We start from the raw sequence: 25,923 nt of genomic DNA, 5'->3' as shown, positions 1-25,923 counted from the left end.
CCAACTCTCCTCCTCCTCTAGTTTACCACCATCGACCTCTTGCAATGGATTGACGAGGAACTTGGCTGCCAGCCAGAGGTTCAGGTCATGCGGCAGAGGGGCATTCTCCGGAAAGCACACGTATACCTCAGCGTTCGTACAAGCATACTTGCCAGATTTCACTGGCATATCCACTGTCTGCATTTTTGATAAGGTACAACATTGGGAAACGTTGGCCAATAATATTTACCTCTCATCCAGGAGGTTAATAATGGCTCTCTAAGTTTTATCATTCTACTTGTTCTTGTAGAAAAGGTGTCCTGGGGATGGAAGACCAGTCGTAGTCCTTCTAGACATGTATAAGTTCTGACAAATTTCGTCCAAGAGTGAGTTTCAAACATATGGGAGGTGATAAGACCATTTGGACATCATAATGACAATTGATCTGAAAGAGCCGTACCTACAGATTCCAGCTATCACACCTCCAGAGCAAGGACACATGCCAGCGACATTCGTCTCCGGCACTACCTGCACGACTTCCACCAGGATAAGCTTGTCTTGTTCAATCATGATGAATTGAAAAGACAGATTTACTTGGGAAAGACATTGACACCTTCAGGTGAGGAGTTTTCCCCCTCGGGACGAACCAGTATCTTTGAGAGGTGGCTTTCCCTTTTCTTTAATAGTTCATCTACCAACACAATTTTAGCAGAAGGGGGCTGAAAAACCTGACCTCCCTGAAACATCTCTTTCCGAACAATTGTCTAATATCTTCAGTCCCTTGTAATGACCTGAACAGGCACTATTCACAAGACCAACTCTCCTTGAGCAATAATTTGATAGTCAGTCTTAATTAGCAATGATTCCATTCAGGATGAACCCATTGAAGGTCTCTTTATCATGCTAACGCGTGCACAAGATCTTGGGTAGTTCACGGGCAAGTCAAAAGAGATGGGAGGGGCCACTTTCTACATTTAGTCTGTGTCCTGTGGCTCCTAAAACACTTTTGCCCTCTTTTGACAGGTCATATGATGGTGTGAATAAGTAATGGCACCACAATGTAGAGATAGAAACTACAACAGAGGCAGTACTGTTCTCTTTCCAGGCTACCAATTGGATAGAGATTCACAAGTAGGCAGTGCTTGACTCGGTCACTCTAAGAGCTGCAGTAAGCCAAGCAAAAGAAAATAATGGCAGGACAAATTGAGCTGAAGGGTACACATCGTAGGCCTAGAATGGTCTGTGCATTATCAGATAGCAAACAAAATCTTGACTTGGAGGGGTTCCTCAAGAGTCGACCTGTTCAGAACCTCTCTAATTGGTAACTTCCAGTATTCCAGTATTCTCCTCACCAATGCCAGACTGGAAGCGGCCTTCGAGAAGGCCTTCCATCATCCATGGGACGTTATTTAAGTCTAAGCTTTCCACTGTTCTACTAGACAAGGAGTGTCATGAATCAAGTCAGAGCCACTCCCAACTCGGTTTAACTCTACTAGTATTAAGAGGACTCCGAGTAGAATAATCTCTGTACCTTCTACCTCCTCCAGGTAGAGGCACTGAAGGTATGACCACCTCAGTCCAACATGCTCCATCAACCACACACTCAGAGAACTATAACTCAGTGAAATTTTTTTGGAGTCACTAATGGAGGTGATACAGCATTTCCTCTCTGAAGACAGACTTTTTCATGGTCTTGCAAGAGATATCAGGATACTTCCAGGAATCGTCGACTTCAGTGAGTCATCTTCTATGGTTAGAGAAGGGGATCATTCCTCATGGAGTCTATGTCAGAGTTAGCCGAATGTTTATTTTATCTCCAAAGAAGAAGGGCTCTTCTCGCGATCGGCAATGAGATCTCGTTACTCCTCTGTAATGTCAGGCCTTTAGGGCGAAAGGAGTTGGTTTTGCTGCTTCAGTGGAACTCTTCATTCCCACACGAGTCTTAAACAGACTTGTCCTATGAGAGTTGACATACCATCCTCAGACATCAAGAAAGTCTGGTGGTCCCCAGCTACCTCACACAGAAACCTTCCCTCAAAGGGAGTTTTTCTTGCTTGACATAGCCTTTGACAATTAAGATAGCTAGCATCAGGGGCCTCTCCTTTAGAGTCGATAATACTGAACACTCAGGGCAGGTTTCGTCCTCCACTCCCTTTATTCCTGAGCTTCTAGCTAAAACGTGGATTCTGTCTGTTCTCGATTCCAAGATTCTTCGTCTCAGTTCATGAGCAATAGAGATGTAACAAACGATGGGGATCAACTACTTTTGAAGTTTTTGTCAGTGCGCTTGACAACGGCTTCCTTAAACATAAACATACACATAATCTTCACCTACAACTCGACTCTTCCTCATCATGAGACTGAAGAAGAAGGTGACGTAATACGATCTTCTTTAACTGTACCCATTTGTCATTCTCACCTTATGCTCCAGGAGGAACTCGGGGTAAACCCAGGAGACCAGGGAAAGTAACTACCACCCTGTTATTCCATAAGAATCTCTCTAGAGCACAGGTACTCCAGGCAGGCATGTGAAAACATCAAATGATATTTACTACACATTACCTACAGGAGACCCACTGGTCCCTATAAACTTTTCACTAGGACTTGAAGCATCTACGCATCATGTGGTATCGCTGCCTTTCCTCCTTTGCATAGGACCATAGCAGCGGATCGAGGATTGAGATTACATGTTAGACTAGAATGGGAGTGAAGATTGACCGGCCTTTTTCTTTCACTTCATCTTCCCTTCTACTGGGGTATGACATCGAAATTCCTGTCAGCTGAAATCAATTCGCCAGCAGGCAAGGTCCATCTTACCGGTAGTTTTTCTGTAACATGAGATAAAACTGTCATTTCACACACTCCTTACAAGGAGTGTAATAACCAGGCAAACACTTTACTGTACCTATGCCTCAAGATCTATCTATGTTTACGTATAAACGAGATAAGAGGTAAATTACAAACAAAAGAACACAAACTGCCACATGGTGTGAACCAAGCAAACCCATTGGATACTACTGGTACTGTACTTGGTTCGAATCAGGCAAATCCCTAAGTATATGTATGCCTCAGCATTACGACACACAGATTTTCTGCTCAGGGTCCTATATTGCACAGGCTGTGGTCATATTGGTAATCACACCACTAGCACACAAGGTAACAGGAAACTGAACTCTCGCTACGTGTAAGGTCTTAGCTTAGGAATTCTGGGATTAGTTTTCCAGCCAGTTGGAACAGGAACTTCCTCCCTCCAAAGGATGAGTCTCCAATGTAAGGGACAGGGGTTTGTATTTGTGCTAGAACAAATGACGAATTTAAATGATTTGTATTTTGTAATCATATAAAAGTCTGGATATATTTACAACATAACTAAAGTTACTAATGTATTTTGAATTTTCATTTTGTGAACTACCAGTAATTTAATGTTGAATTTTAAAGTTGCTGGTTTAATTGTAAAGATATTAAATGGAAATTCATTCACTTATAAAAGAATGTAGAATTCAGAGTATAATTGACAAAATAAATAAAACACTTAGTCAGGCTCTTAGGCCTAATTTTAAGCTTGCTGAGCTCACTCTGTTTTAGGTGGAGTTTGTGTGTTTTTATTTTGCCCTAATTTTTCCTTCCTAATTTTCAGAATTTCATAAGACCATTTAGGGAACACCATATTGATCCAACCTCCATCACCCGCCACGATTTCATCGAGACTAATGGAGATAATTTCATGCTTACCATTCCTGGCCTAACCTATATGACGTGGAACTTTTGTACAAAAACAAACGAAGAAATTCAAGGAAACTACTATTGGTTTTCATATTTATATCTACTGGCCATCTTTGTTTCTTTAACAAACCAAGTAAGTAAAGAATAATGTAGTTGATGTGAAGAGTTGATTGTATTCTTTTCAATTATTAACTTCTTTTATGCTTATCTTATCAGATCACCTGAATCACTTTGGTGTTTATATGGAAATACAAACCATTACCTTAATAACGCTTCAAACCTAAGTCGGAAATAGACAGCATTTTCACTTCTAGAAGGATGAAAAATCACTTTACAAATTGCACGAGCCACCCTTTGAGATACTACCGCTAGAGAGTTATGTGGTTCTTTGACTGGCCAGACAGTACTACAGTACATTGGATCCTTCTCTCTGGTTATGGTTCATTTTCCCTTTGCCTACACAAACACCGAATAGTCTGGCATATTATTTACACATTCTCCTGTCCTCATATACATGACAACACTGATATTACCAAACAATTCTTCTTTGCTTAAGGGGTTAGCTACTATTTTTAAATTGTTCAGTGGCTACTTTCCTCTTGGTAAGGGTAGAAGAGAGACTTTAGCTATGGTAAGCAGCTTTTTTAGGAGAAGGATACTCCAAAATCAAACCTTTGTTCTCTAATCTTGTAGTGCCATAGCCTCTATACCATGGTTTTCCACTGTCTTGGATTAGAGTTCTCTTGCTTGAGGGCACACTCAGGCACACTATTCTATCTTATTTCTCTTCCTCTTCTTTTGTTATTTTTTTATTGTTTATATACTGTTCTTAAAATATTTAATTTTTCCTTGTTTCCTTTCCTCACCTGGCTATTTTCCCTGTTGGAGCCCTTGGGCTTATAGAATCTAGCATTTCCAACTAGGGTTGTAGCTTAGCAAGTAGTAATAATAATACTGTAATGATAAAAATAATAAAAAGAATATACACTTTACAAAATATCATTTAGTGGAATAAATTTATATGAAGCCAGTTTTACTTTACACATTTTATACAATTTAAAGTGCAATAAATTGGTATCAAGCAAGTTTTACTTTGCATACAAATCTTAATATCTCTATCAGCTCATCTATACTAAACCGGGAAAAATCTCGGTAATACAGTAATCAATTAATCTGTATACAGTATTTATATACCATGGTACTTCCTCCAATTTCGGGAGGTAGCCGACATGGAATAAGAAACAAAAGGGGATTTTTTTTTTCATTCCTCTTTGCCTGACAAGAGACTCAGCCATGTTTTGTTGTTACTGCTAGGGTCCCACAGCCCACCCTCCACATTTTCCACTACAAATGAAGCTTCATATGCTGACTCCCCTATTGTCGCTACCTCAGCCGTCGCCAAGGTCACCCCTTACCCAGGTAGCAGCAGGGCCCATCGGAACTGCTTCACAATTGCTTGCCATTTAATCCTATTTCTAGGAGAGTTATGGGGTCTCCTGACTGGCCAGATGGTGCTACATTGGATCCTTCTCTCTGGTTACGGTTCATTTTCCCTTTGCCTACACACATACGCACTGAATAGTCTGGCCTATTCTTTACATATTCTCCTCTGTCCTCATACACCTGACAGCAAAGATTACTAATCAATTCTTCTTCTCTCAAGGGGTTACTGCTCTAATTGTTCAGTGGCCACTTTCGTCTTGGTAAGGGTAGAGGGGACTCTTTAGCTGTGGTAAGCGGCTCTTTTAGGAGGAGGACACTCCAAAATCAAACCATTGTTCTCTAGTCTTGGGTAGTGCCATAGCCTCTGTACCATGGTCTTCCATTGTCTTGGGTTGGAGTTCTCTTGCTTGAGGGTACACTCGAGCACACTATTCTATCTTATTTCTCTTCCTTTTGTTTTGTTTTTATAGTTTATAGAGGAGCTATTTATTTTAATGTTACTCTTCTTAAAATATTAAATTTTCCCTTTTTCCTTTCCTCACGGGGCTATTTTCCCTGTTGGAGCTTCTGGGCTTATAGCATCCTGCTTTTCCAACTAGGGTTATAGCTTAGCTAATAATACTAATAATAATAGCACACACTTTTTACCTCTGGATGATACACTTGCTCTTTCGCCACCTAAGTTGGGTTCCCAGGCCATGCACACCGGACCAAAGAGAGTCCCATTTCTTGGGAAGAAAGAAAAAGAACCAACCAATTTGGTCCTAGGTTGACTTCCTACCCACCAACAAGAGAGCGTTTCTGTTTTAAAGTATGAAAGGTTTCTGTTCATGTTGAAACAAATTTAAAAAGTAATTTGAGTTCTTCCCATCTAAACCATCACTTTCATACCCGAGCTGAAGGTCAAAGGTGAATTCTTTGACTGGCAGGTGGAGGGGGGTATTCACCCACGATCACCACTTATCGTTGACCACATCATTAATAATTTTAATGACCATTCCAGTTCAGCTAAAGACATTCCCTATTTTAAAGGACCCAGGTTTTTATAGCTGAAGAAGTACAAATTACTTTTAAAATTTGTTATATCTCTTTGGAAAGAATAATTCTTTTCATTTTGTCATTGTTTAAAGTTGTTAATTTTTTTTGAGACAGTACAGTAGTGTAATTATGCATGTTGATTTTAAATTTAAGTATGATCAGCAAGAAAGTATTTTTTCATCTTTTGAAAACTTTCCACAGATTTTTTTACAGGTAATACTGTGCTATCTCAATATCATTGGTACATACATACTGTAATATGGTCTAACAAAAATTTTTGTAAACAATCTACAGATGTAACATTTTAGGAAATTGGTAATGTTCTTGCATTGTTGGTGTTGCGAGCAGAACATACAGCATTAGCCATGGGTATTTGAAATGAAGGGAAAAGTCACTAGATACAACATATTAATGTACATATCCATATTTTTAAATTTGTCTTAGTCTGGTGAATCTCAACTAATGTTTTTATACATTTCAGATTCATAAATGGTCGCACACATATTTTGGACTCCCAAGATGGGTTACCATACTACAGGTATGTAAAGATTATTTTGATGTACTCTTAAATTTAAATAAGCTTTTTGTAAAAAGTTTGGTATATGATTTTTTTTTCTCTTAGGAAAATTAATCCTGACTATGATAGTCATGTAAATTAGTCACTAATGTAGACCAGTAAAAAGTCTAGCCTATACTGGCTAGTAGAATGGTAACACGCTTGCCTCGCATTCGCATGAACAGCAGATAGTCCCCCCTTGACTCGTGAGATTAAGCTGTTTACGGGGGACATTACTTCCGTGGTTGGGATTGCCCAGATGATGTTCTAATGAGCATCTCTTCAGATGAAATTGGAACTGACACCTTTAACGTTTAGATGCATACAATATGATTTGAATATTGCTTATGATAATGCTTTTACTTTACATAACCAAATAAATATGTCACCATGTTCCCCTATGAATTTTTTTGAGTCCTTGTAAGTACTTGAGATTGTTTTTACATACATACACATACATATACCAAGGCACTTCCCCCAATTTTGGGGGGTAGCCGACATCAACAATGAAACAAAAACAAAAAAGGGGACCTCTACTCTCTACGTTCCTCCAGCCTGACAAGGGACTCAACCGAGTTCAGCTGGTACTGCTAGGGTGCCACAGCCCACCCTCCCACATTATCCACCACAGATGAAGCTTCATAATGCTGAATCCCCTACTGCTGCTACCTCCGCGGTCATCTAAGGCATCGGAGGTAGCAGCAGGGCCTACCGGAACTGCGTCACAATCGCTCGCCATTCATTCCTATTTCTAGCACGCTCTCTTGCCTCTCTCACATCTATCCTCCTATCACCCAGAGCTTTCTTCACTCCATCCATCCACCCAAACCTTGGCCTTCCTCTAGTACTTCTCCCATCAACTCTTGCATTCATCACCTTCTTTAGCAGACAGCCATTTTCCATTCTCTCAACATGGCCAAACCACCTCAACACCTTCATATCCACTCTAGCTGCTAACTCATTTCTTACACCCGTTCTCACTCTCACCACTTCGTTCCTAACCCTATCTACTCGAGATACACCAGCCATACTCCTTAGACACTTCATCTCTAACACATTCAATTTCTGTCTCTCAGTCACTTTCATTCCCCATAACTCCGATCCATACATCACAGTTGGTACAATCACTTTCTCATATAGAACTCTTTTTACATTCATGCCCAACCCTCTATTTTTTACTACTCCCTTAACTGCCCCCAACAACTTGCAACCTTCATTCACTCTCTGACGTACATCTGCTTCCACTCCACCATTTGCTGCAACAACAGACCCCAAGTACTTAAACTGATCCACTTCCTCAAGTAACTCTCCATTCAACATGACATTCAACCTTGCACCACCTTCCCTTCTCGTACATCTCATAACCTTACTCTTACCCACATTAACTCTCAACTTCCTTCTCTCACACACTTCCAAATTCTGTCACTAATCGGCCAACCTTCTCTTCTGTGTCTGCAACCAGTACAGTATCATCCGCAAACAACAACTGATTTACCTTCCATTCATGGTCATTCTCGTCTACCAGTTTTAATCCTCGTCCAAGCACTCGAGCATTCACCTCTCTCACCACTCCATCAACAAACAAGTTAAACAACCTCGGTGACATCACACATCCCTGTCTCAGCCCCACTCTCACCGGAAACCAATCACTCACTTCATTTCCTATCCTAACACATGCTTTACTACCTTTGTAGAAACTTTTCACTGCTTGCAACAACTTTCCACCAACTCCATATAACCTCATCACATTCCACATTGCTTCCCTATCAACTCTTATCATACGCTTTCTCCAGATCCATAAACGCAACATACACCTCCTTACCTTTTGCTAAATATTTCTCGCATATCTGCCTTACTGTAAAAATCTGATTCATACAACCCCTACCTCTTCTAAAACCACCCTGTATTTCTAAGATTGCATTCTGTTTTATCCTTGATCCTATTAATCATTACTCTACCATACACTTTTCCAACTACGCTTAACAAACTAATACCTCTTGAATTACAACACTCATGCACATCTCCCTTAGCCTTATATAGTGGTACAATACATGCACAAAGCCACTCTACTGGTACCATTGACAACACAAAACACATATTAAACAATCTCACCAACCATTCAAGTACAGTCACACCCCCATCCTTCAACATCTCAGCTCTCACACCATCCATACCAGACGCTTTTCCTACTCTCGTTTCATCTAGTGCTCTCCTCACTTCATCCATTGAAATCTCTCTCTCATTCTCATCTCCCATCACTGGCACCTCAACACCTGCAACAGCAATTATATCTGCCTCCCTATTATCCTCAACATTCAGTAAACTTTCAAAATATTCCGCCCATCTTTTCCTTGCCTCCTCTCCTTTTAACAACCTCCCATTTCCATCTTTCACTGTCTCTTCAATTCTTGAGCCAGCCTTCCTTACTCTCTTCACTTCTTTCCAAAACAACTACTTATTCTCTTCATATGAATGACCCAATCCTTGACCCCACCTCAGGTCAGCTGTCCTCTTTGCCTCGCGTACCTTGCGCTTTACTTCCACATTTTTCTCTATATTTTTCATACTTCTCTACACTATTACTCTGCAGCCATTCTTCAAAAGCCCTCTTTTTCTCTTCCACTTTTACCTTCACTCCTTGATTCCACCATTCACTGCCCATCCTCATGCTGCCTCCAACAACCTTCTTGCCACACACATCACTTGCAATCCCAACAAAATTTTCTTTTACTAACTTCCACTCCTCCTCTAAATTGCCAGTTTCTCTTACTTTCACTTCGTCATGTCATTTTTAGTCATGGTAATTACTAATTGTTAATGTCAAAATATTCCAAGACTTATTTTTCTTGTTTGTTATCAATTTTTTTTTATTGTTGAGCCGTGGTAGACTAGGTTTAAAGGTTTAAAGGCTGCTCATGAATGGCAGAGGCAAGGGACAGTGACATTGCCCTATCAAGCAAGACAATGCCCTAGAGACTGACCAGATATCATATGATCAGCACCCAAGCCCCCTCTCCGCCCAAGCTAGGACTAAGGAAGGCCAGGCTACGGCAGCTGATGACTCAGCAGATAGACCTATAGACTCTCCCAAACCCCCCATCCTTAGCTCACAAGGATGGTAAGGTTCCAACAACCAAAGAAAATAACGAGTTTGAGTGGGATTTGAACCCCAGTCTGGCGATCACCAGTCAGGGACGTTACCACATCGGGATATATAGCCCCTTTATTTGAGACTCAAGAAAATTAAGGACAGTACCAGTGTTCAAACAAAATGAATTGCGCAACTTTGCCCATGTCCAAAATAAAAAAGTTCAACTTGGGTAAGCTTTATACTGTACATTATTTGTAATTTAACATCCTTTTGTAAGAAATTTGGCATTGGAAGGTTGTTGATTGCATAAATACAACACAGCATAGTCATCTTTTATGTGAAACATTTTGTATAAACAATAATAAATGCCGCTGATTATAGTCAACTACAGGACAAAATCCTCAAACATGTCCTTATTCATCTCTGGGGTTTGGCCATTTTCATCACCACGCTGACCACTACAGATTGATCTGATTGCTCACAGCAAACTAACATAGTATGGGTGGCCCTGACTAGTACAGCTTTGCTGATCATGGCGATATGCAAAGAATGTTAATGATGATTCCAACTTTTTGACTTGACTGGTAATATAGTTTATTTTTCATGAGCTCATTTTTTTCTATTACAAATTATCCTTAATAAAATATTGAATAGGGTGTCATTGACCACAGTTATTTTATGTGCTATGTCTTGTAAGTCAGTCAATCAATAGTCTAAAAATAAGAGTGCCTTTGGAAGAAAAACTTAAGAATGAGGGGTATAATAAGAGTGCCTAGAGAAGAAAAACTTGAAGAATGGGGGTTAATATTTATATGTACTGTAATGTAATGGTGTCAAGGAAAATTGAAATGTACAAAAGCATGAGATTTCCCTGTCTCTAATAATTAAGAGACTCAAATTGAGGTATTTTGTCCCTCGAAGAAGAATAAACATTTAACCCTTTTACCCCCAGGCTATTTGGAAATTTCCAACCCTTAACCCCCAGGGGGTTATTTTTTTCCCAGCACATTATGCAGTATATTATTTTTAAATTGCTCTAACAGCCTTAATTTTTGGCATAGAGAGGTCAGGTTGGTCTCATTCTCTTGGAAAATGTCTGAATTTTCTCAAAAAATTATCAAAAATATGAAAAAAAAAAATTTTATAGCATTTTTTGCGAGGACGTACCGGTACGTCCATGGGGGTAAAGGGATGGCTTTTGTGAAACGTACCAGTACGTCCTTTGGGGGTAAAAGGGTTAAGACATTAACCCTTTTACCCCCAAAGGACGTACTGGTACGTTTCACAAAACTCATCCCTTTACCCCCATGGACGTACTGGTACGTCCCTGCAAAAAACTGCTTTTTAAATTTTTTTTTGCATATTTTGATATTTTTTTTGAGAGACCTCAGGCATTTTCCAAGAGAATGAGACCAACCTGACCTCTCTATGACAAAAATCAAGGCTGTTAGAGCAATTTGAAAAAAATATACTGCAAAATGTGCTTGAAAAAAAATAACCCCTGGGGGTTAAGGGTTGGAAATTTCCAAAGGGTTAAGTTTAGCAGTGCCAAAAGATTTAGGGAAGCATAAATGTTTAAACATGTAAGTTTTTTTCTCTTCCAAGTCTGTGCTTGTTTTCCTAAGTTTTGTCTATGTAAAAGTAAATCTTGGAATTAGCAGGTAGTCACATACAACTTCCCATTCTTAAGAGCTTACTCTTTCATATCTAGGTCCACCCAATTAGGGGATTTTAAACGTCATGTCTGGCATTACATTGTCTTTTTCTTAATTAGGTTTACTTTACTGTATTTAAAAAAAATATATACCTTTACAAAGAAATAATTACTAAAAAAGTGCATTGTGGTTCAGGCAAATTATATGAAAACACAAAAGAAAGAATATGAAAATTATTGCATTCATACTATCAGAAAATTTATATCTTTCATGCTAAGGTTTATCGTTTCAATGATTGAAGGAAACCCAGATACTGTACTTCTTTGAACTGCCAATCATACTGAAAAGAGGCATAAAGTCTTAGCAATATACCTGCCTCACTTAACTGTTTGCTATAGAAAACTTTTGTAGTGGACCTATCTACCCTCTGTAAACTGATTTTATGAATTATGAAAAAGAGCAATTGCAGAAGAAAGAAACAATATCACGAAAGACAAAGTCTTAAAAATTTCTATCGTCATCACAGACTGGGTTGCATTTTTATTTATTGATGATACAATATCCTCATGAAGTTCACTTCCCAAAGCAACCATTCCCTTTTCTGCCTCCTTCCATTCCATCCAAACCATCATCCCTTTCCCCAGTTTCTTTAGGACGAACTGTAAGGCATTCCTTCTCCTTTCCAAATCCCAAGTCCACTGAAAGTCGTACATTTCCCTCACTCTTTCGACCGTTGAGAACTTTCAAGATTTGTCCTCATTTATACTTGTTATAAATCCATAAGGTCAATTTGAAAAAATCAAGACCTTTTGATGCTATTTCTAGACCGCTACAGCTATTTAGATGTTGTTTACATCCGTGTTCAACCTTTAAAACTCGCATTGCCTACGAGTTGCATTAATGCGAACCCTATAATTGCTGTCATCCATCATGTACTACAGAAAATCCTTCCGAAAAAGGTGGTTAGTGCATCAGTGCAGTGCCGTAGACATTAGTTAAAGGTCTTTGCAGCTTCATTTTTTAGCCCTCTACTATACCTCTGTTCCTACTTCCTTTCTTTCATCTTTTTGCCCAATTTATTTTCCTTCATTCTGCTACTGCAGGATTTTCCCCCATTGGCGCACAAGTGCTAAATGGCCTCCCAAGCATCCAGTACCAGGCTCCTGGCCCAAATTCATAAATCTATTTATAATAAACATAACCTTAACAGTATTCTGTGAATTTTGTTATTTTAAAGAGTAAATTTTAGTTTAAACAAAGGATATTCTTTAGAGCATTTAATTTCATTGATTAGCTTCTTTTGTCATTCCAAACAGTGGACATTGGTTAGATTGGGTTTTAAATGTCTATAGATAAAAAAAGATTTTGTTATCAATGTGTACAGTAGCATACTGTATTAACTTTTACAGTCACTCATTAATATGAAATACCAAAGAAAAACTAATTAGGATTTGTGATTACAGCATCATAGTGTTCATCAATCTACTGCCAACTGTTGGCTATTTAAGTTTTGAAAATGAGGTTTTTACTAGTGCAGTATTTTAGAGTGCTGTAATGTGTATAGATTTATGCTTCTTTTATCACAGCCTCCCGCTGTATTTCCTTGGATGTGGCAAACCAGTTCATACCATACTCGTATAAGTCAAATTTAAGCTTTTACTGCCCATGCTTAGTCCTGTGTATGGTACAATACTGTTTATGTTTCCCTTTCAATTTTATAGATTTTGCAGCGCCTTAATTTCATCTGTTGTAATTTTCATGCCTCTGGTGTGCTTTTTTATCTTAGTTTTAATTTTGCCATCAATGTAATGTTTGCTTACCTTTTGTAATTGTGCAAGTGTTGGGGCCCAGCTTATGGCGCCTTCCCCTTCCGGTTACTGTGAGTATTTCTTACTATTTCCTGCTACCTTGGTAAATTTGTTATGTATTCTTTCATTCAGTACTGCATTCTATATTTTGGGCCAGGGGGCTATTACTACAGTAGTTCTTTGGTAAGACATTTCAATCTTGTTGGTTATTGCATATTTTTTTGTAAATGTATTGAAACCTTTCTTTGGGAGTTTATGATATACTATTTTCTGACATTATATAACTTTTTTGATTGGGTGAATTTTTCTACCACTTGAGGAAGGTTTTGAAAGAGCCTTAATTTCATAAGTTCTATGACCAGCTGAAATTCTTTTAACTTCACGCATGAAGATTTTATCCAGTGAAGTGTCGGAGAGAAACTCCTCATAGGTTACTTTGGATTCAATCATGACATCACATAGAACTCAAACACCTAAACTTTACTCAGGAAAAGGGACTAATTTTGATTTATGGTGTGATGTGATATCTGAAGAATTCAATATTACCTAGTATTAAATGGTATGGGGCAGCTCTTTCTCTGGTCTTCAGTCATCTCAGTTGGGATTTGACATCTTGATTAGATATTTTTTAAAGTCTTTGAAACCTGCTAACTGAAATTGACTCTGATATCAAAGAATTTTATAAAGCTTTATAGCCTTCTAATTTAACTCTCTTCCCACTTTCTTCCTTCTTGAGGTCCAACTTCTCTTTAGCTTTTACTTTGTAGCGTAAATGAGGCTTTTTGCCCCTGTAAGGCATTGAGTGGCCTCTCCAGTCCCAGTGCTGGGCCATATGACTTAAATTCCATAAAATCATCTATCTTATGATCCTCTCCTTGATACATCTCTACTCGATTCAATGGTAAAACTTTCTCTTGGGTCTAGCTTCTTTGAGGGATGTCAGTAAGTCCATGTTTTGTCCAGGAATGTGACTCATTCCAAGGGCTGATCATTAAATAGACTCTTTCACCCCTTACTTTATTGCCAAAATTCATTCCTCCACTGTTCCTCATGTAACTGTTGTAACTTTTACTATTTCTGCCTTGTTTACAGCCTGTTTTAGTAGTGAGAATCTTTTCCTTTGTCTTGTAAGGGTTATTAAATTTTATTTGCAGCAAACTAAAATGCTTCATCACAATTGTTTTTTCTAATAAGGGTCTTAGGATGAAGCATATTTTAAACATGTTCTTTAGGCTTTAACAGATAATCGCAAGGGTTTAAGCTAAAGTTCCAGACTTAAAGAATATGATGCAAATAAAAGTTAAAGCTCACAAAATGCATGATTTTTTTCTTCTGTATTTTTATTATAATCAAATTTTAATCATAATCAAAAATAGTACTGTATATGCCATTCCTTGGACAGGAACATGGAGAAGCTGTTCTACCTCTATAATTTTTTTTTTTTGAGAGATGTAACCCATGGGCATTTGGATGCATGTTTTCTCAATGGCCAATTACTGAAGTAGGTTCCTTGGTATCATTTGGGAGAGACCTGTTTTCTCATTTAATACTGCAGTATTATAATGTCATCTGGCATGTATGAATTTCATTTTATATCAAAATCATTAAGTATAGAATATAAACGAAAGAAATTTGTATTTTTCCTATCTACAAACCAGAGTCCTTTAATAGAATTATGCTTTCAGTGAAGCTGGATAAATTTGGCAGTAGTTTCTGATGAGCCCTCACTTTAACCTTCAGCCTAGGCCTTGGGGGGGGGAGGGGTTTAGCCAGGAAGTACAGTATAACTTAAAGAACTCTGGATTCTGCTGTAGAGTTAAGAAAAATATAAATTACTTTAAAAACTTGTGATTTGTTCCTACGTGAATACACATCCTCGTCCTTTGATAAGAGACTTATCCTTAGGAAGGAGGAAGTCCCTTTAACCAAACTGGTTGGTTTACTATACCAGAAAATGTCCATGCACTTCAGTCCTGTGCAGGAGGGAAAGTGATGACTCCTGTCTATGTCCTAACAACATGGTCTTGAAGAGGCTGCAGTCATTTGGCTAGGTTACTACCAGAATACAGTATGGTAGACGGTAAGGAAAACCTATATCCGTTTGGGGGATATATTATCACAATATATGGTTATGAAAATTGGGCCATCCTCTCCCTCATCTGAGAGGACAGGGAAGAAACTTCTAAACACAACTTACGTGGAAGAAAAGTTGCTCAATCATGTGACTCCCCTATATATACATCTAGTTCAGCAAGTAATGGAGTGACTGCTGCTCCCAAAAGAAGGGATAGAAAAGTCAGTTGATTTACTTCTCATTTTAGACTTAAATTACGACTGCTACTTTGGATGAGTTGTTTAATTTTTTGTGTAGGAGCTAAGTATGTTACACAATCTATTGAGCAACTACCACCAAGCCAGGGATACCGTTATCAAAGAACCTGTGAGTATAGTTCCATAGGTAATGGGGTGAGACAGCTCTGTCATCACCAGACTTGTCTTCAAGAATTGTACCCCTTACAGGTTTTTCCCGAGGGCTGAGGTAGATCCGATATGTCTGACTTTGTGCACAAGAATCCGAGATGGTGCAATACCTACTTCTCGCCAGTAGGGAAAGGATGTTTGTTGGTCTTGCAAAGCCACAAAGAAACTGCTCAAAGATTTAAACTTACTATGTTCTTTGTAGGAGGAATCACGGTGTCATTTTGGTTCCTGCTAGTTACTTCTTGTAAGGAAGTGTTGAAGATTATGAAGTCAAGAACAGTTGGGTTCTAGGTCCTGTACTGAACTCCTGAACCCAAGTGGTGGAGATCTTTTATTCTTCAAAATGACTCTTGGCACTGGCAGGCAAAGTCATGCCATTTCCTACTTACTTTATTAGCATTAGGCTAGTCACGGTTATTCTAGGGTTGAAGCCTTATCTATTATCTGTTCCATAGTTAGACCGGGGAATCGCTTGAGAACGGCAATACCCTTTATTCCTACTGTTAGTGCATGTGTTTGTTTTTGTAAAAACCAAGCAAAGGTAGCTGGTGCGTGAGCTGCTGTACCCTGTAACGATATAAGTACTTTCCCTTGCGAAGAAGGTCATTTGTATTAGGAGCCCTTTCTTGAGAGGAATGATCTCTGTCCTGCACTATCTCCATTATGGGGGAAAAAACTGTAGGAGTCACTCGTATGTAACGGCTGTCAATTAGTCTTCCTGGACTTTTTGTGCCGTCTCAATATTTCATCGAAGAATTCTTCTAGGATACTTACCAGCTGGTCTGCAAATGGAAACGGGTGACCGAACACCTGTCCTTGGTTGAAGAGGATCCTTGACAAAAACCGTGAGAGCACGATGTGGCATCTCAGTGCTTGTATGAGTGCTGAGATCGGATTTGAGAAGTCATCTGTTCCAATCCTTAACTTGCGAACGACTTAGAAGATCTAGAGTGTGGGGAGCTCTAGTTCCATGAGCAGTATTGGCCCATAGGCTGATCTCAAGTGATAGTGTCACCAGTGCCTCAGAAATGTCCCGAGATAGGAGAGACAAGCACCTACAGAGGAATTGGTCAGTATCAAAAGAGTCTTGTGTGATCAGTTGTCATGTGCGATCAGTTGTCATGTGCTTTGGTGACCTCTGGCTCCTCCTCTTCAGGGTAATAGAGCATTGGCAAGAAGTAGATAACAGAAACAGGTGAACTAGTTACCTGGTGGTAACCTGAGGAACGAGCATAAGTTCTGATTATGTAGATGTTGATCGCATGGTTCTGGATTATGTAGTTATTGATCGCCTGATTCCTAGTCATGCTTGTAAATTATTGGATTTCTGCTGGTGGATGCCGATGGCATGATTCCTGGTTGCACGTGTAAATAGTGTTATTCCCTATCGCCAGTACTCCTCGTGTGGTTTCCGATCGTGGATACTTATTGTGTGGATCCTGATCGCAGCCGATCTTGTGGGAAACGATGTTCATGAAGAACAATCCAGAGATGACATGTATTGGCTTTGGAGCGTAATTGGATCATTCCCGTGAAGATGAAACACGTAGGGAAAAGCACACGAGAAAACCTTAGTGCTTATGAAAGAAAGATCCTTTACCCTGTATAAGTGATGATAATGATCATAGATCTTTCTTCCACTGCTATCGTTTACTGGGAGAGCTGGAACTAACCAGATGTCAGAATTTCTGTGATCCAAAAGTCATTGAAGAACACATGTAGTGTGTCTGATTGCTTAGTGTCAAACAAGTGTGGTAAACAGCTGAACCTCTTACAAGACATCTGGAGTAAAGAAACATTTTCAATACCTAATCTCTCGCCTTGTGTACGAGGCAAGAACATACTACAGTAGGTCACCACAGTACTATGGTTGTCCTCCAGGTATGTACCATTCCTCCAACTTGAATATGGGGAGAGGTCATTCAGAGGTTTCTTGTCACTCGGCTAGGTGAAGTAGATACGTTCCTGGTACGCGCCATCCCTCTCTCTTGTACATGGGGAAAGATAGGTCAGGTTTGTTTTCATCACTGCTGGGCAGAGTAGATACGTTCCCGGTACATACTGTCTCTTCCATTCTTAAGCGGGGAGAAATCGGTTTACGGTGTTCTCATTGGTCGTCTGAGTGAGAAGACGAACAGTGACATTGATTGGTCACACCTACACCCCTCAAACTGTGACGAACCGCTATGATCCAAGTAGTGGTCTGGAATGCTTTTGCTTGTAAAGCTAATAAGCATGGAAATTTGTGCGTGTCAAAGCTTTCTTATGGACGATCGGTCTGGAGACTTATCATGTTCATGATTGCCCACGCCATATGGAAACCTTGTGCGTATTTATGAAAGGCTGTACTCTCAGAAATTGTAAACCTAGAGACTGCTATTTTGGGAGAGAACTCTAGAGACATGCAGCTATGTTGATTGGATATCTTTTGACAACATCTTCTTTGTGTGAATTAGCAGCACTTGTTTGACAGCACTGCATTCTATATGAGACAAAACACTGGTGTAAAAGCAGCGCATACCAATGTTTGTTTTCAAAGGGACAACTTTCACTATACACTGCTTCCCTCTCTCTCATGAAAACAAGAGAGATATTGTCCAGAAGGTGAAATATGGGCAGAGCCTTTTATTCCTACCATCAGTGCGCATGCTCTTTATAGAGAAATGAGCGCAGATAGCAAGTGTGTTAGCACCCGTACTGCGCACCGATACATATACTGTACTTGGAGAAGAGAACGTTCCCGGTGCCAACCCCCTCGCCTCACAAACGTGGCAAGGATACATTGGGATTCCTTCCCTAAGCAAAGCATTCTCGGTCCCACACTATCTCCCACAGGGAGGGAAACAGTAGGGGTCACGAGCATGTGACTCATATCGATTGGTCCTCTTAGACATCTTCGAAGAATTCTTCCCAGTTCTCCTCTAAAAGTAGCTGAAAAGTAACCTTCTTCGACCCTACTATAGTATGAGTGGGAAGGTCCCATCTCACCGACCAGTCTCGGAGTATACTGTAGTGGGATCTCGTAAAGAATAACATGTATGCATGTTGATCTAACGTGTGCTTAGGGATCCAGAGAGTGGTATGTTCCCGGAACATATCCATATGGATCCAGTGCAAAGTGAAGTCTTCAGGTATGTCTAAGGTGCACTGACAAATATAGAACTTTTTTTAATTCTCTGGTCTTACTATGAGGCAAAGATGGAGGGAAGATGAGCGTAGGGGTAACTCTACGCCTGAATAGGCACGTGCTACAGCCTACAGTATAAAGAGACTTTGCATGTGAAGACTTGGCAAGATGATCTTGTGCATGTTAATGAAGATGATCATCTGCATGAAGAGTCCTGAACTAAAGACTGTGCACAAACATGTTCACGTGCACCAACAGATAAGGGTGCTCACTCTCAAAGGAGAGCGCTTATGGCTTTGGTAGCTTACACAGGAAAGCGCCCATAAGTATGCATGCAGGAAGACACTTGTAGGCATGCACACGAGAGTGCTCATGGTCACACTAACTGGAGTTTTTGTTGTTCTCGCTGAAGGGAGTACAGGGGACTCCAGGAGTAGCACTCTCATACGGGGAGAGAGACAGTAGAAGGCGTGTGTATGCAGTTTATGACCTGACGAAGGTGATGCTGAAATGTAGGAGGAACTCAAAGTTTTCCTTCGAAAAGTCGTTCAGGCCAATGGTGACCCTCTAATGGGAAGTAGATCACGGAAACTCTATGAACAGCACAACCAGGTAATGCAGTACGTCCTTAGCGGGATTGGGAAGACAGTGAAGGAAAGAAGGGTAGCGCCCCTTTTACTTTACACTTGGTGGCAGTTGAACCCTCTTCCTTCAATGATGCTTCATGAATGCCTAAAGATTGCCAACTTCTTTTGGATTACGTTGTCGTCACTGCTACCGCGCCATAAAATAGAGGAAATTAAAAGCAAACAGGAATGCTGTTTAAGAGGAACGAGAATGTGGATATTGGCCGGTTCACAAAGAAATCTGTCGCACAGCTGCAGTTATTGAGGAACCATCGCAAATCCATCCTTCTAAATATTCCTTGCCGACGATGATCGGGCAACATAAATATCTAAAAGATAAAGCAAAAGATTAAAACAGCCAGTTAAAGATGGCGGAAGTTCGTCTATAATATCTGGCATCTGAAAAAAACTGAAGGCTCAGTGGCCTGTTGGGTGGGTAGGGGATCCCCGCCTCCCAGTTGTAATTACCTCCATCCCATTAAAGTTTTTATAGCCATATCCAACTTCGCTGAAAGCATACTCCTATTAAAGAACAAGGGTTTATATTCGTGTAATAACAAAAAGACAGTTTATATGATAAGCTTTCCTGCCTATACATTTCAGTTACATGAATTATGTAAGGTGCATCCGGGGTGGTCTTATTGTATTTCCTCACCCTCAGCTGAATTTTCATACCCCCAGTCACTAAGGAATAATACTATCACTTGCCTAACGTCAGAACTTCTATACAATATACTGCACCCAACCATCCAATTGCGCCACATTCACTACCCCTTACCCCACGAGTAATGTTCCCCAAGATATGCAACAATCCTAATGCTGCCTGCACTTTATATTCCACTGATGCAGTACCTTTTATCATACCCTCAGTTCAATTATCCTCTTCCCACTGCATAATATACATTCCTTTTACACTTAGTAATGTAACAGCACAAAGATCACCTATGAGCAAGAGAGGGAAGGGACAGTTCAGCGAGTTATAGCATAATGTTCTATAGACTAAATGTATACATATAAATGATAAGGATCTAAGTTTCTTTGTCACCTAAGTTAGGACCAGAAATTGGCTTCTAATGCAAGAGCACATAGACCTATGAGATTTGCAAAACCCCTCATCCATAAGTTAAAATGTTTCCTACCATGTATTGGCGTATGGTGTACTGTGCATGGCATGCAGTAGACAGTGTTGTGGACTCTAGGCAACATGCCTTTGGCAACCTGTGGTACTGTATTGTCTTTTCCAATTTACTTTTCTTTCGGTATTTGTTTACAAGAGACGTCAGCGGACATCTGGTTTATATTCAAAATATATACTAAATTTGGAATGGAGTAATTACTCTAAAAGTGTCACTGTTTGTGAAATATATATTATATATTTGGTAAATATTTGATAATAAATCTTATTAAAGTGTTTTTTTTTATTAAAGAAACTATTTTGAGAATGACTAGTTTTTCCAGACGACGTTTTGCTACACTAACGCTATCTATTGACTACTTGCTAAGGATGCCTGCCAATTTCCCGCCAGTGAAAACAGTCATACGCTGCAAAAATACTCATTCTTATAAAAAGTTTCTTTTAAAAGAATAAGATTTATTGTCAAGTATTTGCCAAATAAAATATAAAATTCACAAATAGTGACACTTTTGAGTAATTGATCGATTTTTAATTTAGAATATATTTTGAATATATACCAGATGTCAGCTGACGTCACAAACTTCTCTTTGGTTGACTGTTGACGATGTCGGTTACAGGTCGTTTAGTACCTCCTCCACCAACCCCTCCCTCTCTCCCCTTGCGCAACATATCTTGCTATTTTTAGCTTACCCAGCATTTAAAGAACCTTCTAAATAGTGTACAAAAAGAGGAGAGCTGCAGGAATGCATAATTTTGGAGTATAGGGAGAGCGTGCTCTTGTAAACAAATAACTTTCTTTCATTCTCTTTAATCTCTTACCATTGAGCTGTTTTCTGTGATAACTCTATTTTCTTATCCTATCCATGAACAAATCATAATGCTGGCCAAGAAATGTATGTTTGTGAACATTGCACCAGCCAACATAGCTAATTCTTCATTCATTCCTAATTTGAGACAGCAGGTTTCCTATTAAATATTGGCAAGTTTAGATAATCTCAATTCTAAAAGAAGTCTTTAATAAAAAATTCTGTTCAAATAAAACTTGTATATGTCTTGAAAGGATCTACTGTACACAAGCTAAAAGTTTTTAAGATTATTACGATGTTTACTTGTTGGACTCTTCATATTTTATCCATGCTGCTGATTCTTTTTTACTAATAATACTACTTCGCAGTCAAGCGTGTCTCCAGCATAACAAATATTTTACTAGTTTATTTTTCCCATGTAATCAATTAAGGCATCTGAAAACTCTTAAATCCTTAGAGATTTTTTAATTAATTTTCTCTGTACTCTGTCAAAGGTTTTTAAATACAGTATACTGTAGTACAAAATTGAAATCCAATATCTTCCCTCTTTTGCTGGCCCTGTATAAAAATAATTGCACTTTTTGTTGATTTCTCTGGCATGAAGCCAAACTAACAAGATCAATTTTGAGAATTTCTAACTGCCATTCTTGAATTTTTTCTACTTTCATACCATGCTCAAAACATCATATTCCTCGGAAATTTCTTCTCTGGTGAATCTCCTTTATCTTTATATACCTTTTTTTTTAAAGTTTCCCAATCCTCTAGTCCTAAATCTTCCTTTATCAGGTTTGCATATATTCTTACTAAGCTCATCGGTGGCAGGTTCTCCTGCTTTTATTAAATCTCTGGTTATTCCAGAATTTTATCAAATTAATCTCACTACCCTTTATTACAGGTATTGCCGAAATTCACCTGTTAATATTTAATCTCTTCATTAAGATTTGTAAAATATGGCCTTCATCGTTCCATTACTTTATTTTCAACTTAAATACTAATTGTCACCTTATATGCAGTATACTTTTGCATTTTTTATTGCATCCATCATTTCTAAGCCACTTTTTAATTCTCAATATTTTCTCTTATTTGATGTCGCTTGTATTGATATTTGATTTCATTCCTTCCAAAATTTCTTTGACTTTGCCTTTTGCGTTTTAGGCCTACGTCCTCTTATCCCTATGTACTTCTCTATCCCTTTCTCCTCTTGTCCTCGGCTATAGCTCCAAGGTTTTCTTTTTTCTTTTCTGTTACTTTTTGTTGATCTTGATTCCCACCGTAAGATGCACTATAGGCATTACTTAAGGTTTTGTGCAGCATTCCTTTGGCAACTAGTTGCTCTTGCTTTATATCCTTTTACTGTACCTCCATTCCTGCTTCCTTTCTTGCTGTTCAACCTCTTCTTTGAATTACTTCGTAGTTTAACCGCTGGGTTTTCCCCAATGGGGCACTGAATGGCCACACAGTTCCCAGCACCTGGCTATATAGCCCAAATTCATGAATCCAATCCATACCGATTCGACCACCATGTTTCTCTCTCTATAATCTTTTTTAGCTGTTACCTTTCTCTAAGTTTCAAGCACTTTTTCTTGATATACTACTCCTTTTTCAGTTTAATTATTTTTGACCAGCTCTTTTTTCATCATTTTATTTTTCACGATTGGATTGACTCAAAGAAATCTTGCCTTATATTTCACTGTGCAATCTTTTCCTTTGGTACTGTTTGTACTTTTCCTTATAATAAAATAGGTAAGTTTCCGTTTCTCATGGGATATCTGAAACACTGTTCTGAAACTTTGAGTCTTTGCTTTGCAGAATTCCAAATTTGATTCTCCTCCTTGCTTCCTTTTTCTTATGCGATATCTACACATAACATCCCCAAAGCCATCTTTGTTCATTGTAATGTTATCGATTAGATCTACTATAGGTATCCTATCCTACACTTCTTTCATATTATTATTATTATTATTATTATTACTAGCCAAGCTACAACCCTAGTTGGAAAAAGCAAGATGCTATAAGCCCAAGGGCTCCAACAGGGAAAAATAGCCCAGTGAGGAAAGGAATTAAGGAAATAAATAAATTATGAGAATAAATTAACAATAAATCATTCTAAAAACAGTAACAGCGTCAAAACAGATATGTCCTATATAAACTATTGACGTCAAAAATAGATATGTCATATATAAAATATAAAAAGACTCATGTCAGCCTGGTCAACATAAAAACATTTGCTCCAACTTTGAACTTTTGAAGTTCTACTGATTCAACTACCCGATTAGGAAGATCATTCCACAACTTGGTAACAGCTGGAATAAAACTTCTAGAATACTGTGTAGTATTGAGCCTCATGATGGGGAAGGCCTGACTATTAGAATTAACTGACTGCCTAGTATTACGAACAGGATAGAATTGTCCAGGGAGATCTGAATGTAAAGGATGGTCAGAGTTATGAAAAATCTTATGCAACATGCATAATGAACAAATTGAACGACGGTGCCAAATATTAATATCTAGATCAGGAATAAGAAATTTAATAGACCGTAAGTTTCTGTCCAACAAATTAAGATGTTTTTCTGTTGAACTGGTTGACATAAGTCCCAGTTCATAGTTTATATGTGAATCATTTATGTTGTTACTGATCTTAACATATTTGGTATTTGTTTTTAGTGCATAAACTGCATTCACATGTATCACACTCTTTCCTAAGTCAGTCTTAATGTTCATAATTCTTTCCTTTTTCCTAAGTCAGTCTTAATGTTCATAATTCTTTCCTTTATCTGCCCCATGTCTATCACCTCTTCATTCATTTCATCTTTGACTGATATGCCCACTCCATTTTGACATAAACCTATACAGTAGTGGTCTGTAAACAACACGAAAGTCAATACAGCAGTCAAAATGCAAGACTTGTCTTAAAGTTGAGAAAAATAAGAATGAACTACAGAGATACACCTCCACATACCAGCAGAAACTTATCACATGACTTACATGACAAGAAGTAATTTACTAATTTGAAAATAGAGTGAACCATAGCTGTGCTTTGCATGAATAATTTTATCAGTAATTATCTTTTTTCTAATACATTAAAGCACTGGTTATTATTAACAAATTTAGCATATTTCACATGTAACGCATTTATATAACAAGAACTTTTCTTTCTCTTTTTCAGGATATCCATATTATACTGCCGAAGCGGCACCATCGTATCCACCACGTAGCCCCACATGAAACTTACTTCTGCATAACAACAGGCTGGCTCAATTACCCACTAGAAAAGCTTAAGTTCTGGACCAGCTTAGAACATTTGATCGAGTTAGTCAGCGGGTGTAAACCTCGAGCTGACGACTTTAAATGGGCCCAGAAAAGGGAGTGAATAGGAAGCACTTTCTTCTCGTGATGAATCAAAAGGAGAAGGAGAAAATAGTGTAAGAAGTAGCATGACTTATCTATTTGAGTTATACAGATGTATGAGTTAGGTGCCGAAAAAAGATTTTCTAAAACAGATTAATATTTTAATACCTTAGCCAAATACAGTATGGTATCTAGATTATAGGAAGAAAACCCAATTGCATATTCTCAGGCATAAATGACACAACTCAATTACTGCAAATTACTAATCACTTGCTAGTTCAGCTTTGAGTAAAGTATTTGCGATATGTGGTCATTTGCTTAAATAAGGCCTTTTCATATTGCTCGGTGATTGAGCGTTGGGTTGTGAAATGCCATCGGGAACCACTAAGGGTTACATTCAGCCCTAAGGTGTATTAGCATAAGCACACAGTGTTTTACAAGACCTTCATCAAACATATGTGTAAATATAGACTTTTTTTATAAATGTGAAAAATAAACAAAAAATAAGTAATTTCAATAGATAGACTTCCATTATCCAAATGTGTAATTGAGCACAAAATATGCAATAGATGGAAGTCTATCTACATTCCATTGCCCATTTAATGGGAGGTGAGATTTTAGTATTGAAGGGATTTCAAGAGACGTGCCTTTTGCAGATGAATAGGACTTTCAACTTTCTCAACTGTGGTGGACTGATGAAATTAAAGTTAAAAGTATTAATACAGTAGTGTCAAAAAAAATCTTGGAATAGAATCTGATTCTATGGATCAACCATTGTGGATTTGATATATTTTAGCAAAAATCCTCTGCCTGAGGGTTTGGGAAGATGTAGTCTGAATGTGAGCCTTTTTGAGTACTGTACTGAAATATCATGACTTGGTATATTATATAATATACTGTATATACAGTATATATATATATATATATATATATATATATATATATATATATATATATATATATATATCTATATCTATATGTGTATATGTATATATATATATATATATATATATATATATATATATATGTATATATAAGATGCCGTTATTTCTGAAGTTTCTCATCATGGGTTATTTTTAAGTAGCAAATTGTATGTAGTTGATGGTA

The 25,923-nt window shown here is 38.4% G+C and overlaps 1 protein-coding gene across 2 annotated transcripts in view; it reads left to right on the top strand.

Moving 5' to 3' along the window:
• Kua (Plasmanylethanolamine desaturase Kua) overlaps positions 1-24,969 on the top strand; it is a 34,516-nt gene extending 9,547 nt beyond the window's left edge. Inside the window, exons 3-6 of one of the 2 annotated variants that reach the window (XM_068356956.1) lie at positions 3,617-3,835; positions 6,665-6,721; positions 13,324-13,364; positions 24,635-24,823. In XM_068356956.1, the coding sequence (XP_068213057.1) occupies positions 3,617-3,835; positions 6,665-6,721; positions 13,324-13,364; positions 24,635-24,683 (366 nt within the window). In that variant the 3' untranslated portion in view covers positions 24,684-24,823. Of the gene's footprint in view, positions 1-3,616; positions 3,836-6,664; positions 6,722-13,323; positions 13,365-24,634 lie in introns of both variants that reach the window. The other variant, XM_068356955.1, reaches the window with a different exon arrangement.
• Positions 24,970-25,923: the final 954 nt, after the last annotated feature.

Source organism: Palaemon carinicauda, chromosome 33, assembly GCF_036898095.1.
Source record: "Palaemon carinicauda isolate YSFRI2023 chromosome 33, ASM3689809v2, whole genome shotgun sequence".
In the NCBI taxonomy this organism is placed as follows: Eukaryota; Metazoa; Arthropoda; class Malacostraca; order Decapoda; family Palaemonidae; genus Palaemon; species Palaemon carinicauda.
Note: the sequence above shows the minus strand (reverse complement) of the source record. Positions and strands in the feature narration are given on the sequence as shown.